The 13,063-nt window shown below is 41.6% G+C and overlaps 1 protein-coding gene across 1 annotated transcript in view; it reads left to right on the top strand.

The window, feature by feature from the left end:
• LOC102309321 (dolichyl-diphosphooligosaccharide--protein glycosyltransferase subunit STT3B) overlaps window positions 1-13,063 on the top strand; it is a 77,644-nt gene that overhangs the window by 54,500 nt on the left and 10,081 nt on the right. Inside the window, exons 6-9 of the mRNA XM_005930203.3 lie at window positions 983-1,081; window positions 1,508-1,654; window positions 4,770-4,818; window positions 5,634-5,788. Coding sequence (XP_005930265.1) covers window positions 983-1,081; window positions 1,508-1,654; window positions 4,770-4,818; window positions 5,634-5,788 — 450 coding nt within the window. The remainder of the gene's footprint in view (window positions 1-982; window positions 1,082-1,507; window positions 1,655-4,769; window positions 4,819-5,633; window positions 5,789-13,063) is intronic.

The following is a 13,063-nucleotide window of genomic DNA, read 5'->3' as shown; positions in this document are numbered from 1 at the left end:
TTTGAAATGGTTTTCAGGTTTAGTCGACATATTTTACAGCCTGTTGTCTGGTTGTGCCGCTGGCTCCCAAGTGTGTAAATCATTTGAACTCTTAAGTCGCTCTTACACTGTCATTCATAATTTAGGCTCAAAAGGCCTTTTTTGTTTCTTTCTTTTTCTTGTGTTCAGCGTCAAGGACTTTTCTGGGTTTGTTTGCCGCTCTTCTAAAATCACAAACGCCATTTCTTCTCAGGCTCCATCTTTCTTTGAATCGCAGACATTCTGTTTCATTTATTCACATTACCAACACATTCCCCAAGTCTCTGGTAATTAGAAACACAGTAGCTGCCACAGATGCATTTGTGCATGTTAAACAGGAACACGTTTTTTTTAATTAAGATTAATGTGTCAGTTGTAGGTCCTTCTGTCCAGTTCAGGTTTTCTGTATGATGTAAATTGTGTGCTGCCTCATGTGATGAAGTACTTACATCTGTGAGATCTGTACAGTGTTGTTTCTGCAGTGAAAGGTCATTCTGTCATTGTGAACGGCTCAAATGAAAGCCTCTGCTTACCCACTTCTTACACTGGAAGTTGCCCGGAGCGCACTGATTCTTAATGACACATAAAAAGACGTCGCAAATACAAAGTTTAGTTTCAGAGGAAAAATAAAAAAGGGGATGCGGTTTGATTAATGGCGGTGTGTTTTCTGCTGTGGTGGTTTGCAGTGCTGTAATGAGTGTTTTGTGCAGCTGCATGGAATTTGTGGGACTGAGTTAAAATAAGCTAAAATTATTGTATGATCAGTACAGTGAAGGATTCTGTCAGCAAATGTGGGGCTCAGAGGAACCGGATCGACTTTGCATGTCCACGCTGCACTTGTTAATAGAATCTATTCATCAGTGTGCTGACTGGATTAGATTCAGACTGATGTGAGTGAAAGTAAACACATGTAACACAGTTGACTGTGCTCATCTGGTCTTAACTGGTTGTTGTCTTCCTGCAGCCTACAGCACTTTCTACATCATCGGCCTCATCCTGTCCATGCAGATCCCATTTGTGGGCTTTCAGCCAATCAGGACCAGTGAACACATGGCTGCAGCAGGTCAGTAACCAGTCACCTGGGGTAAGGGTGGAAAGTATTGTTGGAAGTTGTTTACTGCAAAGCTATGGAGCAAGTCAGGTTTTCTAACATTCAGCAGAATCATTTTTATACTTGCAAAAAAAATCTGCACTACTCTCATACTTTGTCAAACACTGCACAGTATGCTAAAAGCTAGATTTCTACTGTGAAGGCTGAAGTGTAGATTGAATGCACGTCTTGCCTATGATGTTTGCTCATTTCCATGGAAGCATTTGCTTTGCGTGCTCTAAAAAAAGATGTAATTATCTGCAGCTTCATTTTTACTTTGTCAGATACAACTTCTCGGTTTGCTTCTCTTCTGGTGACTTTAAACAGTTCTGCATATATTTTCTGGTTGTGTTTATTTCAGATCTTAAACCCAGTCTTGTTTGCACTGTGTCTCTGCAGGTGTGTTTGTGCTGCTACAGGTCTACGCCTTCCTGCAGTACCTAAAGGACAGACTGACCAGGCAGGAGTTCCAGACTCTCTTCTTCTTGGGAGTCTCTCTGGCTGCTGGAGTTGTTTTTCTCTCTGTCATCTATCTGACATACACAGGTTGGTTATCTATTAGAAGGCTGGTTGTTTATTTGACAATGTGTAGCAAAGATAGATAAATATGTGTCGAGAAGCAGAGAAATGACATGCAGTAAAGTTTAATCTAAGTTTGTTTTTTTTAGTGCTGAGAACATCCTATGTTATGTTAACAATTTGGAAATGCAGTCACTGCAGAAAGATTTGATAACATTGATGACCCTGGTCTAAATACTGTATCTTCCTATGGGAACGCTGCCCTGGTGTCACTGATCATGGAGGTTCCACTAACACCATGTGTGTCTGAAGGCAGAGCCCTATCCACTTTAATGACACGTGTTCACTTTTACAACAGTCTAAATCCAAACGGTGCCCATTCCTGTTGGTCCATTCAACCGTTTGGTCCATTCAACCGTTTGTCCATTCAACCGTTTGTCCTCACAGGTGTCAGTGCAGTCTGTGAACATGGACCTTCTGCTGTCAGGATATACACGTTCCTGTGTAAATGATCATGCAGAGGCCAAAAAATCTCGGAAAATCTGCACGATATTTGGCTCCTGCTTAGTAAAGTATCGAAACACTAATAGTTTCACTTTATTTCCAAATCTTCTGGTTCTTTTTGGTCTTGCACTTGCAGGTTTTTACTTGGATGTGCAGATTTTTGCTCTTTGCCTGGAGAGAGCGGTGACGGTGGTCTCAGTGGGCACTGGGACACAAACTGGACATAGAGACTCATCAGTGTAAAAATTCTTTTAAAGCTTTGGGGTTTTTGCTCAAAAGTGATTTAACTAGCTTTTCCCAAGCTCATGCTTATATGCTGTGCAGTTTTACAACATTTTGCAGTTCGTGCTGGGAGTAGGGGCAGAATGTGTCATGCAGCTGCAGTCTTTGGCACATTTTCCCATAATTCAGTTTTTCAATTCAATTTTATTTATATAGCGCCAAATCACAACAACAGTCGCCTGAAGGCGCTTAAATACATAGTGACAGTCTTGTTGTGTATTCCTTATGACTGCAGACTATATACAAAGGGATGGATTTTTACACATACAATCCTATAATTACATAATATTTCTGTTTTCATGGCAAGACATGGTTATTAAGACTTGACAGAAGCTATTCTTGAGTTGGCTAGTCACTCAGTTCCACGTGTGTGCAGCATTTAACATATCTCCAAAGGGTAATGATAAGTCAGAACAGCATGGCGTTAGTCTGGGATTTTTCGTGAGCGGTATAAGGAAGTAATGTCCTGTTACACAGTCCATCGCTATTAGGGAAAAATGATGCTGTGAGAGGAACGACACAAGAACGACTGAGCAAACGTGATCGTGATGGCAATTTCCATGATGGAGCCTTTACTCTGTCAGAGATAATAGTTCTGCTTTCTACGGATGAACTGTAATCAGCACTAGAATGAAAGCGAATAGGCAGGTCATTCAGCTGAAATGCACTGCGCTGCACAGGTGAGCTTTTCTAAATCACTCTGTTCTGACACATCAGGGCTAAGAAATCTCTCACTATATCATTAGGCTGTCACTCTCCTCTGTGCCGCAGAGTGCTGTTGAAGCGCGTGGCATTACACGGGGAAGTGGCTCTCTTACTTCATGGATCTCAGTTGGTGTGAATGGGATGGACAAAAAAGTAGGAACGCTTGTCAGTTCAGAAGAACCATTAAAAACAACCTCAAATGATCACACAGTTGAAATCAGTCCTCTCAGAGCATTGTAATCTTGTTGAAAGGAGAACCTGACCGCTGGGATGGATTCCGATTCACTAAGAAAAATGTAATGGACCAAAAACTGCATTGTAGTGTGATTGACTTGGCTTTATGCAGTTCCCCTGAAGGTACTTTTAGTTGCTTCACATGGCTTCACCACATCAGATGGTTTCCAATCCTCTGCAGAGATGTCGTTTTCCAAATCTTAGTTCCACACATTTAGCTTTATAAACTTTGGATGTTATTTCTCTATCAGTGAGTGAACATCTGTGTATAACTTTAAATTTAAATTTAAATGTATGCCTCAGTTCTCCAAAGTACTTTGACCTTAGAGTTTGAACAGGACAGATCTTAAATCTTTCGGGAGCCTAAACAAGACAAATACATGTTCTTCAAATGTAACATCTGCCAAAGCCAGCATCATGTTTGTCTGCTTAACAAAAAAGTCTGAACTTTTTTTAAGAAAACAGATGATACTTTACTTTTGCATGAATTGTGATCCCAGAAAAGATCGTAGGATCCTTAGATGAAATATTTAAAAGATGTGGACATGACTCTGGAGTGTAGTGGTTTACACGTTCGCCTAACAAGTGAAAGTTTCAGGAGCGGCATCTGGTTTAAAAATCTGTCAAATCACACATGTGGCGCTGCCCTCTGACCCCCACTACAGAGGGAGCAGCAGCTTTCCTTATTAAAATGTCACAGAAATATAATTTATAATTGAATCGTAAATTATAAGTATTTATTCTGGGGTCTTATGTAATCAAAGACACTGTGCAGCTTCTTTATAGTGGGCTTACGCACGTCCTATTACGGTATGTTACACATACTGTAAGTTTGATGGATGTGCAGAGACCCACCAACTTGCTGTTCAAACCTTCTTCTTGCAGATGACAGCCAATCAGAAGCCAGGGTTTAAAAAATGGGATGAATGTACAATACATAAGGATTGATTTGACCTGTGAGTTTTGCCAGTCTTTGACAAATGTGCTTTATTACTTTGTACCCGAAATCACCTGAACCTTTAGTGCCATTAGGTCTTCTTTGGATACTGAGTGCAGGCCAGGTAATTACAGCCCTCATCTAAGGTCATTGAGATGCTTCGTGTAAAACAATAGCGCTCTCTGACTGGAATCGGTAAGACAATAGAAGCACCGATCTATTATCCGCATAGAAAAGGACCACCTGCTGGCTCTCTAACGGCGGTGATTAGTTTCCCTGCTCTCATTTATCATCGCACCGCCCACATCAGAGAGTAATTTCATGATCGATACATGCAGGAGGAGCGTAGCGGACCAATTAATTGTTCCACCGGTGTGTGACAGAATACACAGATCACTGACCGTCCACAGCCGTGTGTGGATGTGAATACATTGTGAGCAGGGTTCAAGTTCATATGGATGTTGTGTGTTCCTTTCTCAGGTTACATTGCTCCATGGAGTGGGCGTTTCTACTCCCTCTGGGATACCGGGTAAGCCAAAACTCTGTAGTAGTAGTAACTCAGTTACTCATGCAGGTACAGTCAGTCAGTTTCACAGCAGATTTATTCCACACTGATTTACCATGAAAATCTCATTTATTCAGCTTTACTCCATCTCACAGCATGTGTGTTTTTGTGTTTTTTTTTCCTCTCATGCAGAGAGACAAAAGTTGTCACTCAGTTGTAGAAATCACTGCATTTTTCAAGTAGCATCCTCACCTTTAAGCCAAATTAAATGCATTACAGCAAAGCAAATGCCGTAGCCTTGCCTCCCCCCTCATTCTAGCTCCCAGAATTTATTTATTTATTTATTTTTTTTGCCATTGGCGAATCAAGTCAGCACGTCATCCTGCCCCATCATAAAATCCCAACCAGATAATGCTCCCCTTCTCTGCTCCCAGATCAGGGCTTACAGAGAACTGCCAGACTGCAGCATCAGCTGTAAACTGCAAAACTCTCACTGAGTGAATGTGCACATGGGTGTGTGTATATGTGCGTGTGTACGTACATGCCTCAGTAATTTTTTTCAGGGGTTTTTTTTTTTGGAAGGGTGTTAAGTTTTCTGCTGCAGTGCAGTAAAACTAATTGGGTCACACTCGGACCCAAGATAACTGACATCAGCCAAACCTGATTCTCTGCTGTCTGCATGAGCTCTCACATGTTCACCATCAACACAGTTGCTTTATTTTAGAGTGAGTCGGGTGGATGTTAACTGTTCTGATTGACAACGGTTCATATAGAGTTTATAGAGACCCCCTTTTTTCACTTCCTTTTATTAACTGTTTTATTTCCTGCGCTCTTCACAGCTATGCTAAGATCCACATTCCAATCATCGCTTCGGTATCAGAGCACCAGCCCACCACCTGGGTGTCCTTCTTCTTTGATCTTCACATCCTCGTCTGCACCTTCCCAGCAGGCCTCTGGTTCTGCATAAAGAACATCAACGATGAACGTGTCTTTGGTAAGAACAGAATAAATAATTTTTTCCCCCTAAAACGTGGAGCACTCCTCATCGCTTGCTCTTAGTGAAATGCTTCTGTGTGTTGGTTTAAAATGACTCTTATCTTCTGTCAGGATTATACAGCGTAATTTATTTGAAGTCGATCCTCTATTTTTGTTGCCACTTTTAAAGGAGACATGTGGCTCATTAGCATTAATCTTTCCACATAAGCACTTAGAACAGACTCCTTTTTCACTTATTCTTGCAAACTTGGTGGCACAGGTGATTGTGTTGATGCTAAAACCACCTGTTAGCCCTGAGTAACAGCTAATCTTGATCTCACCTGGTAATGGTGAGGGTAGGAGCTGTCTGAGCTGGTGTAAAAGTCCAGCATCGAAGCACTAACCAGAAAAGAAATATTGGTGGATCTCTGCTCTTTATTTTTCATCCTCTGTCCGTCGTTACTGTTCTTGAGTCTGTTCAGAGCTCCTCCCGCTACCTAGCTAGCTAGCCTGGCCACCAGCTGTGTAATTGTAAGCTGTGCAGTTATTGTTAGGATTGTTAAAAGGATATGCGGAGAGGTGCAGGAAGAAGACAGCAGAGTATACAGAAGGTGGATGTGCTCGGTAAACTGAGTAAAAGCATGACCGGTAAGCTCCAAAGGAAGCTACAGGATGTCCTCCAAGTTCTGTTGTCTTACGGTGATGTACTGTTGCATATTGCTGCACATGGGTTTTTGATGGTGTTGAGCTACAGAATTTGTACAGTGCTGTGTATACGTTCACTTTCCGGTTACTGTACCTGCTGTTTACAGTGTTGTGTGACCACTGGAGGAAAAATATTTTCCCCTCACAATACACGTAAAGGTAAATGCACCCTTTTCTCTGCAGAGAATGTAAAAGTGTGATTGTGATGTAGTATGCAGAGCAGCAGTCAGTTATCCTCAGAGACGCATTCTTTCATCAGCACACACACACTTTACACATTACGCATAAATGAAAAGTTTGAGGTGAGTCCCATCTTTTTTTCAGATTATCTCTAATTCTGTCTTCATGCGTGAGCTGTTTTGTTGAAGATGAACTTCAGAAACATTACAAGGACTGTGCCAAAGCGATAAAGAATAACTATAATAAGGTTCCATTATGCACTGGAGAGCCATCAATGTGTGCAGTGCTGTAACAGATGAGTTTTGATGGCTGGTTGGTAAAATAACCATCAAATCCCTTCTGGAAGCTTTTTAATCTGTTTCTCTTTGAGTCTTTCTGACACTGCAAACAATAAGAAATGCTAATCTGACAAATACATGCTAGCAGAGTGATGCAACTCTTAACAAGGCTGATTTAAGTATTTCAAATGTGGAGGCATTTCATCAAAGTCATTTAGAGAAGATGACTCATGACAAAGAACTTAATATATTAATATCATTTATGTAGCTCAAGTAAACGTTGTCCCTTTTAATAGGCTCATTTAATGTCCATCACCTTTAAATAGGAGCCGTCTTTTGACTTGAGGATGAGCGCTCACCCTAACAACACAGTTGCACAATATTCCTGACCCGAGTGCACCACAGTTTGCCTCCTGCTATTTATTCAGTCGATATCTGCAGGCTCACAAAGTCCAGTGAATGTGTTTTTTTACTTCTGTGGCTTCAGCAGCAAAGTTCTCAGTGAGGAGCAAACACTGTTCTTTACTATTCACACACTGAGATCCAGAGCTGGCAAAAGTGCAGACATTCTGTACTTGAATAAAAGTACGAATACTACTGTTAAAAATACTCCAGTAAAAGTTGAAGTACTTATTCAACTTTTGTACTCAAGTAAAAGTAAAAAAGTACAGGCCTCTAAACGGGAACTTGAGTACAGTCAGGAGTTAAAGTTGATTCAGCAGAGGTGGAATCCTAAAATCAGTTGTAATGGCTCAGTGTGGGGAAAAGAATCACACTCTCAATAATTACTATTGAGAGCTTCAGTAGATTTTCTTAGTGTACAGGCTGTGATCAGCTGACCTGCTGCTCTTTGTGGATGTACACAACTCAATTCAACCAGATGTCAGCAGATGTTTCATGAGTTGTCCTGGCTGAAGTCCATCCTCTACGTATCTACACATCCTCTTTGTGTTGGATCAAGGACACGTCTAAAACCTGCAGGACACCGGCACCTAAGTCCTGGAGTTGCCTACCCCTGCTCTACACTGACAGTACGCAGTTTATGCTCTCTGTTTTCTAGATGGTATAAAGGTGGAATTCAGTGAATTCATCTAAGCATCATCAACTAAAAATCCACATGAATCTCTGCTACACTTAATGTAACCTAACTCTGACCATAACCACAGTCACTGTGCACCAGCCACACACTGTTCTTTATTTTAAATCCACCACAGTACCGCAAACTAACCTGGTTATGCTTCACTAACCTGCAGAGGATTGTTATGCAACTATTAAATAACACAGTTAGTCTGCCTTTAAATCTACGCTCTCTTCTTCCTCTCCTGTCCTGTCTGTCTTATCTTTCTCCATCTCTGAGTGAAGTGTTGTGGAAGTCTTCCATTATAATAAAGCCTGCAGACAAGCGGTGAGCGGCTAACAATCTTTAATCACAAACAAAGAACAGAAAACCAAGCTTGGTGAAGAGCCTGCATGATCGTGGGGCAGACGGTCAGCAGAGTCTCCCCTGAGCCCAGCATGGCTCTCAGTTAAATACCTTCTCCAGGAACAAAAGGCAGTACACAGCTGTTTCACACCTTAAGGTTCACACTCCCTTGCTACCTCCCAAAGATGTGGAAGAGACAAAAGATTCTTCCGGTGGAGTTGTCTGCTTCCCCCAACTTCCTTACCAGACCCCCACCATCTGTCTACCTGCATGAGTGTGAGAAGTGCTAAAATTCAGTAGCACCAAGGCATCATACAATAAAATAATGTGATTAATACATAAATAAAAGAAATTCTTATACAGAAGTTAGCTGTGCTGTGAAATACAGCAGCTGGAACTTTAGTTAGCAACACACATAAAATGTAAGGAGTAGAAAGTAAAAGGAAAGTAAATACTAACGCAAAGTACAGATACCTGAAAAATGTACTTAAGTACAGTCATGAAGTCTTTGTACTTCATTGCTTCCCACCTCTGTTGAGATCCAGTCAAATGCTCGAGTGCCCCTTCCTGAGATGTTGTTGACAAAGAAGAAAGCTTTCACCGTTGCACTCTGAAGGCTTTCATGTAACTGTCAGTCAGGTGGAATTTGGGCTCTGGATAAATGAATATCACCCCAATCTGTCCCAGGTTTACTCATTGTTATTTTACAATTAAAAGCTCAATAAAACCTGTCACTCTAATGCAGGAACTCTCACTTTGGTAATATAGAGTGCATTACACTGGTGAGCATCAAGCTGCTAGCTGAGCAATAAAAGCACAGATTAAACTGCACCGGGCTTGATGGAGCTTTCAGTCACACCCTCTGCTCTCAGCTGGAGTTGAGATCGTTCTTCCCCCAGTTGTTCTGCCTTCTGCATTTTGTATGTTGTTCCCCATCAGTTTCTAATGAAATGCCTTCGTTATTAGAAAGAAAGGCACCACCATGCACAGGTATTATGTTAATTAAATCATTTATTATGCAGATCCTTGCTGGATCTATAAAAATACACATTCTGCCTTCTTATTCATCTTTTTCTTTCAGTAGTACTAGCTCACAGCTTAGTTTTGAGACCCTTCGGTTATCAGCCTGCCCTGCTGTGGAGGGGATGGGAGACGTCTGCTTTGTTCCCAAGTTTGATGACATCCGATGGATCAGTCAGAGCTTATTGAGTCGTAACAACTCAGAATGATGACTGCTGTGGCTCATATAGTGACCCATTCCAGAGAGCCAGGGTGGAAAAGCCTGGCGCAAACAATAAGTAAATAAATGTAAAAAACTTTGCTGCAAAGCTTCTTTTTGTGCCATGTTGCTAAGCTAGAATGTAAGTGAAGTCTCTGGTCTCTGTCTGCACATGTGGAGTTGTATAGTACAAAACATCAGTGAGACATAATCTATTATCAGATCTAATTCTGGCACAGAGCCTTTTATTTGCTCTCATGTTGTTCTAGGTCTCGTGCATGTCTACATTTTCTCCAAGAACTCAGTCTTTCTCCCACTGTGCAGGTGTGGATGCAACATGGATGAAGCGCCTAAGGGTGTAAAATAATGGGTTGTATGAATGTGGGTTAAAGGGTGAATATATAGCTTGTAGTGTGTGGCGCTTTGAGTAGTCCCTATGACTAGAAAACTGCTTTTAGTGCCAGCATTTGCTCAGAGTTGGGCTTTGAGTAAGCAGACCCTGAGGTGAGATTGATTGGATTGTAAACTGTTTTTGGATTTACTCAAACATTGGAGAAACAAAATCAGTTTGCAGTTACAGCAACAAGGGAATCGTAAGTAATCCTGTTTCTTTCTGCCTGTGTATATCAGACATTCTTAGCTTTCAGAGTAACAGAACAGCCTGATCTTCCTCTGTCAGGTGATGAAAACACAGTAACCATGTTCTCTGCACTCCAGCCGCTGTCAGTCTGTATTTAGGAGTTTCATGTTTTGTTTTGTTTTTAGCATTATTTATCAGCATGAAATCATGCTGATGTGTTTATAACTAGCACAGTATCATCATTTCATAGGTACTGGTCATGTGAATGAGTGCAGTGAGTTGAAAAAGCAAAATGATACCTGGTTTAAAAGTGGCGATGTCCTGTTCAGGGCCTCTTTGTTCAGTGAATCTGCTATTTTTAGATTTCTAACTGGTTCCCTTCCCAGCTGAACCTCTGCACTTTGCAGTTTCATCGGCAGCGTTTAAAGCTCAAAGAGGAAACTTTAACTCCTGCTTCAGACTGACCACCTCATGTGTTAGGCATCTGCTGGTGATGAGAGCTTGCTCTGCAGCTGTGGCAGTTTCCAGTCAGTTTGGTGTCCAAGCCCATAAGGCTGCACATGAGGTCAGTAATGGAGCCAGGAGAATTCTTGTTTTCTTTTGCATTTAACAGATTCTGTAACCTGAATTTGTTCGCGGGGGTGAGAACATCTGTTCGAGTTCGATCTGATGGCTGAAATGACCTGAGCTGTATTCACTGTATTCACCTCCCTGACTCCTCATCTGCTTCCTCAAAATGAAAACATTCACAGGTTTGACAGCCTGGAGGAGGATCCAGTGCATTAACAGAGCCACAAGTACACAAAGGGACTGAACGGTGCTTCCACTCAGTGATCGCCAAATAGCAGCAGCACTCAAAGCTGTCCACACATGCCCGAGAACATCTGGAAGAGAAGATTAATCTTTTTTTTTTTTTAATAAATAGACTAATTAATATTGTGGGGGGGGTGTGTGGGGGTGTGTGTGTGTGTGTGTGTGTTGTTGTTGCCCTCTTCATGTTCATTTCTTTAGACTGCATCCCTTCTCCCTTGTCTCCTTTTTGCTTTCTCATTCTGCATCATTATCTTCTCCTGACATTATTTTGGAGTTTAGCACCTCGGTCACTTCTGCTAATTTGGATGCCGACCTGGTTCTAATGAATCTGTGTGCTGTGGTTATTTAATTAGAACTTTCTCATTTCAAAGTACAGTCTACACAACCATGAGCACTGGATACATTAATGATTAAACAGTTAACACTGGAAACTGATCGTGTCTCCTGTATCAGCATGAATACAGAGCATAGTTTGTGGTCGAGGTAAGAACATTTGCACAAAAGTAGTGTGTAAAATGGTGCAGATGTAGGAAATCCTTTTAATGAAGCTAGAAGGGACACTGAAAGCACAACCCTCTGCCAAGGCCATTCTCCTTTCTTGCAGTTTTAATGTGTAAACTGCATTTGCACCAAAGATTTAATGGCTTCTTGTTTTGCCCACGTTCCACCCCTCCATCAAGGAGATCCAGCCTTGTTAGTTTTTGTGTAATCTTGCAGACAGAAAAACAAAAGACACTGAACACATTAATTAGCCCTCTGCCTGAGCTCTCGACTTGGCAGAGAACTAATTTATCTCTTTGGATTCATTTATTCTTCTTGTTTGTTCAAGAGTGTCAACAAACACCTTTCAGAATCCAGCGGGGTCCCAAAGTCTGACAATCCATCCAGGAACCTGAAGTATTTATGCAGAGATACATATAGATATCTATATGTATCTATAGATGATAGAGAGATAGATATACAGGGGGGCCATTTATATGGATACACCGTAATAACATGGGAATGGTTGGTGATATTAAAGTCCTGTTTGTGGCACATTAGTATATGTGAGGGGGCAAACTCCTCAAGATGGGTGGTGACCATGGTGGCCATTTAGAAGTCGGCCATCTTGGATACAACTTTTGTTTTTTCAATAGGAAGAGGGCCATGTGACACATCAAACTTATTGGTAATGTCACAAGAAAAACAATGGTGTGCTTGGTTTCAACGTAACTTTATTCTTTCATGAGTTATTTACAAGTTTCTCTTTGTTCACAGCCATTGACATGTCGAAGAGGTTAACACGTGAGGAGCGGATCGAAATTGTGTTGATATCTGGTGAACGCAGTAACCGGGTCATTGCAGCAGATTTCAATGCAAGACACCCTACGAGACCACCCATCTCCCATGCTACAGTTAGCAAGCTTTGTGTATCTATAAACTGGCACCTTGTGTGTGTGTGTGTGTGTGTGTGTGTGTGTGTGTGTGTGTGTGTGTGTGGATAGAGATATGATTCTGCAGTATTTCAAGGTTAGCTGTCACACTAGGAGAGATCAGTGCCATTGACCAGCGGTAACTCGTTTGTACAAAAGGTCTTGAGTTTATGCAGACTGTGGTCTTGTGTTGGCATCTGCTCGCACAGCTCTGTGACTGCACAAAGAGGCTGGGAATTCAGCACTTGCCTTAACAGCAATCGTATCCTCCTGAGAACAGATGAAAAAAGAATCTTCCCATTGAACTCTTTTTGTGATTTCCTGCCTCTCTGGAGATAACAGAGGCCACCCAAACACACCAGATATCAATGAAGTTGTCCTCTATTTAGTACATCACAGACTATTACAGAGGACATAAATGAATAGTCTGCTTCCCAGGAGGATATCTATGAGTCCAATGCTGATTGGTTTGTTTGGCAGGTAAGGGAATGACAGTGAAGTTCATTAGGAAGAGAAGGAACATTGCATGAGAAGCACAGACAATTCAATCCACTAAAGCAAAAATCTGCCTGACTGAGGGGGCAGCTGTGACTCAGGTGGTAGTGCAGGTCATCTACCAATCGAATGGTTGGTGGATCTATTGTTGGTGGGGATGCTGTCCTTGGAGTCATGGGCAGTATTTTT

This window comes from Haplochromis burtoni, unplaced genomic scaffold (assembly GCF_018398535.1).
Source record: "Haplochromis burtoni strain Fernald_Lab_line unplaced genomic scaffold, NCSU_Asbu1 Contig_130, whole genome shotgun sequence".
Lineage (NCBI taxonomy): Eukaryota > Metazoa > Chordata > Actinopteri > Cichliformes > Cichlidae > Haplochromis > Haplochromis burtoni.
The sequence above is the reverse complement of the archived record's forward strand: the minus strand, read 5'-3'. Positions and strand labels throughout refer to the sequence as shown.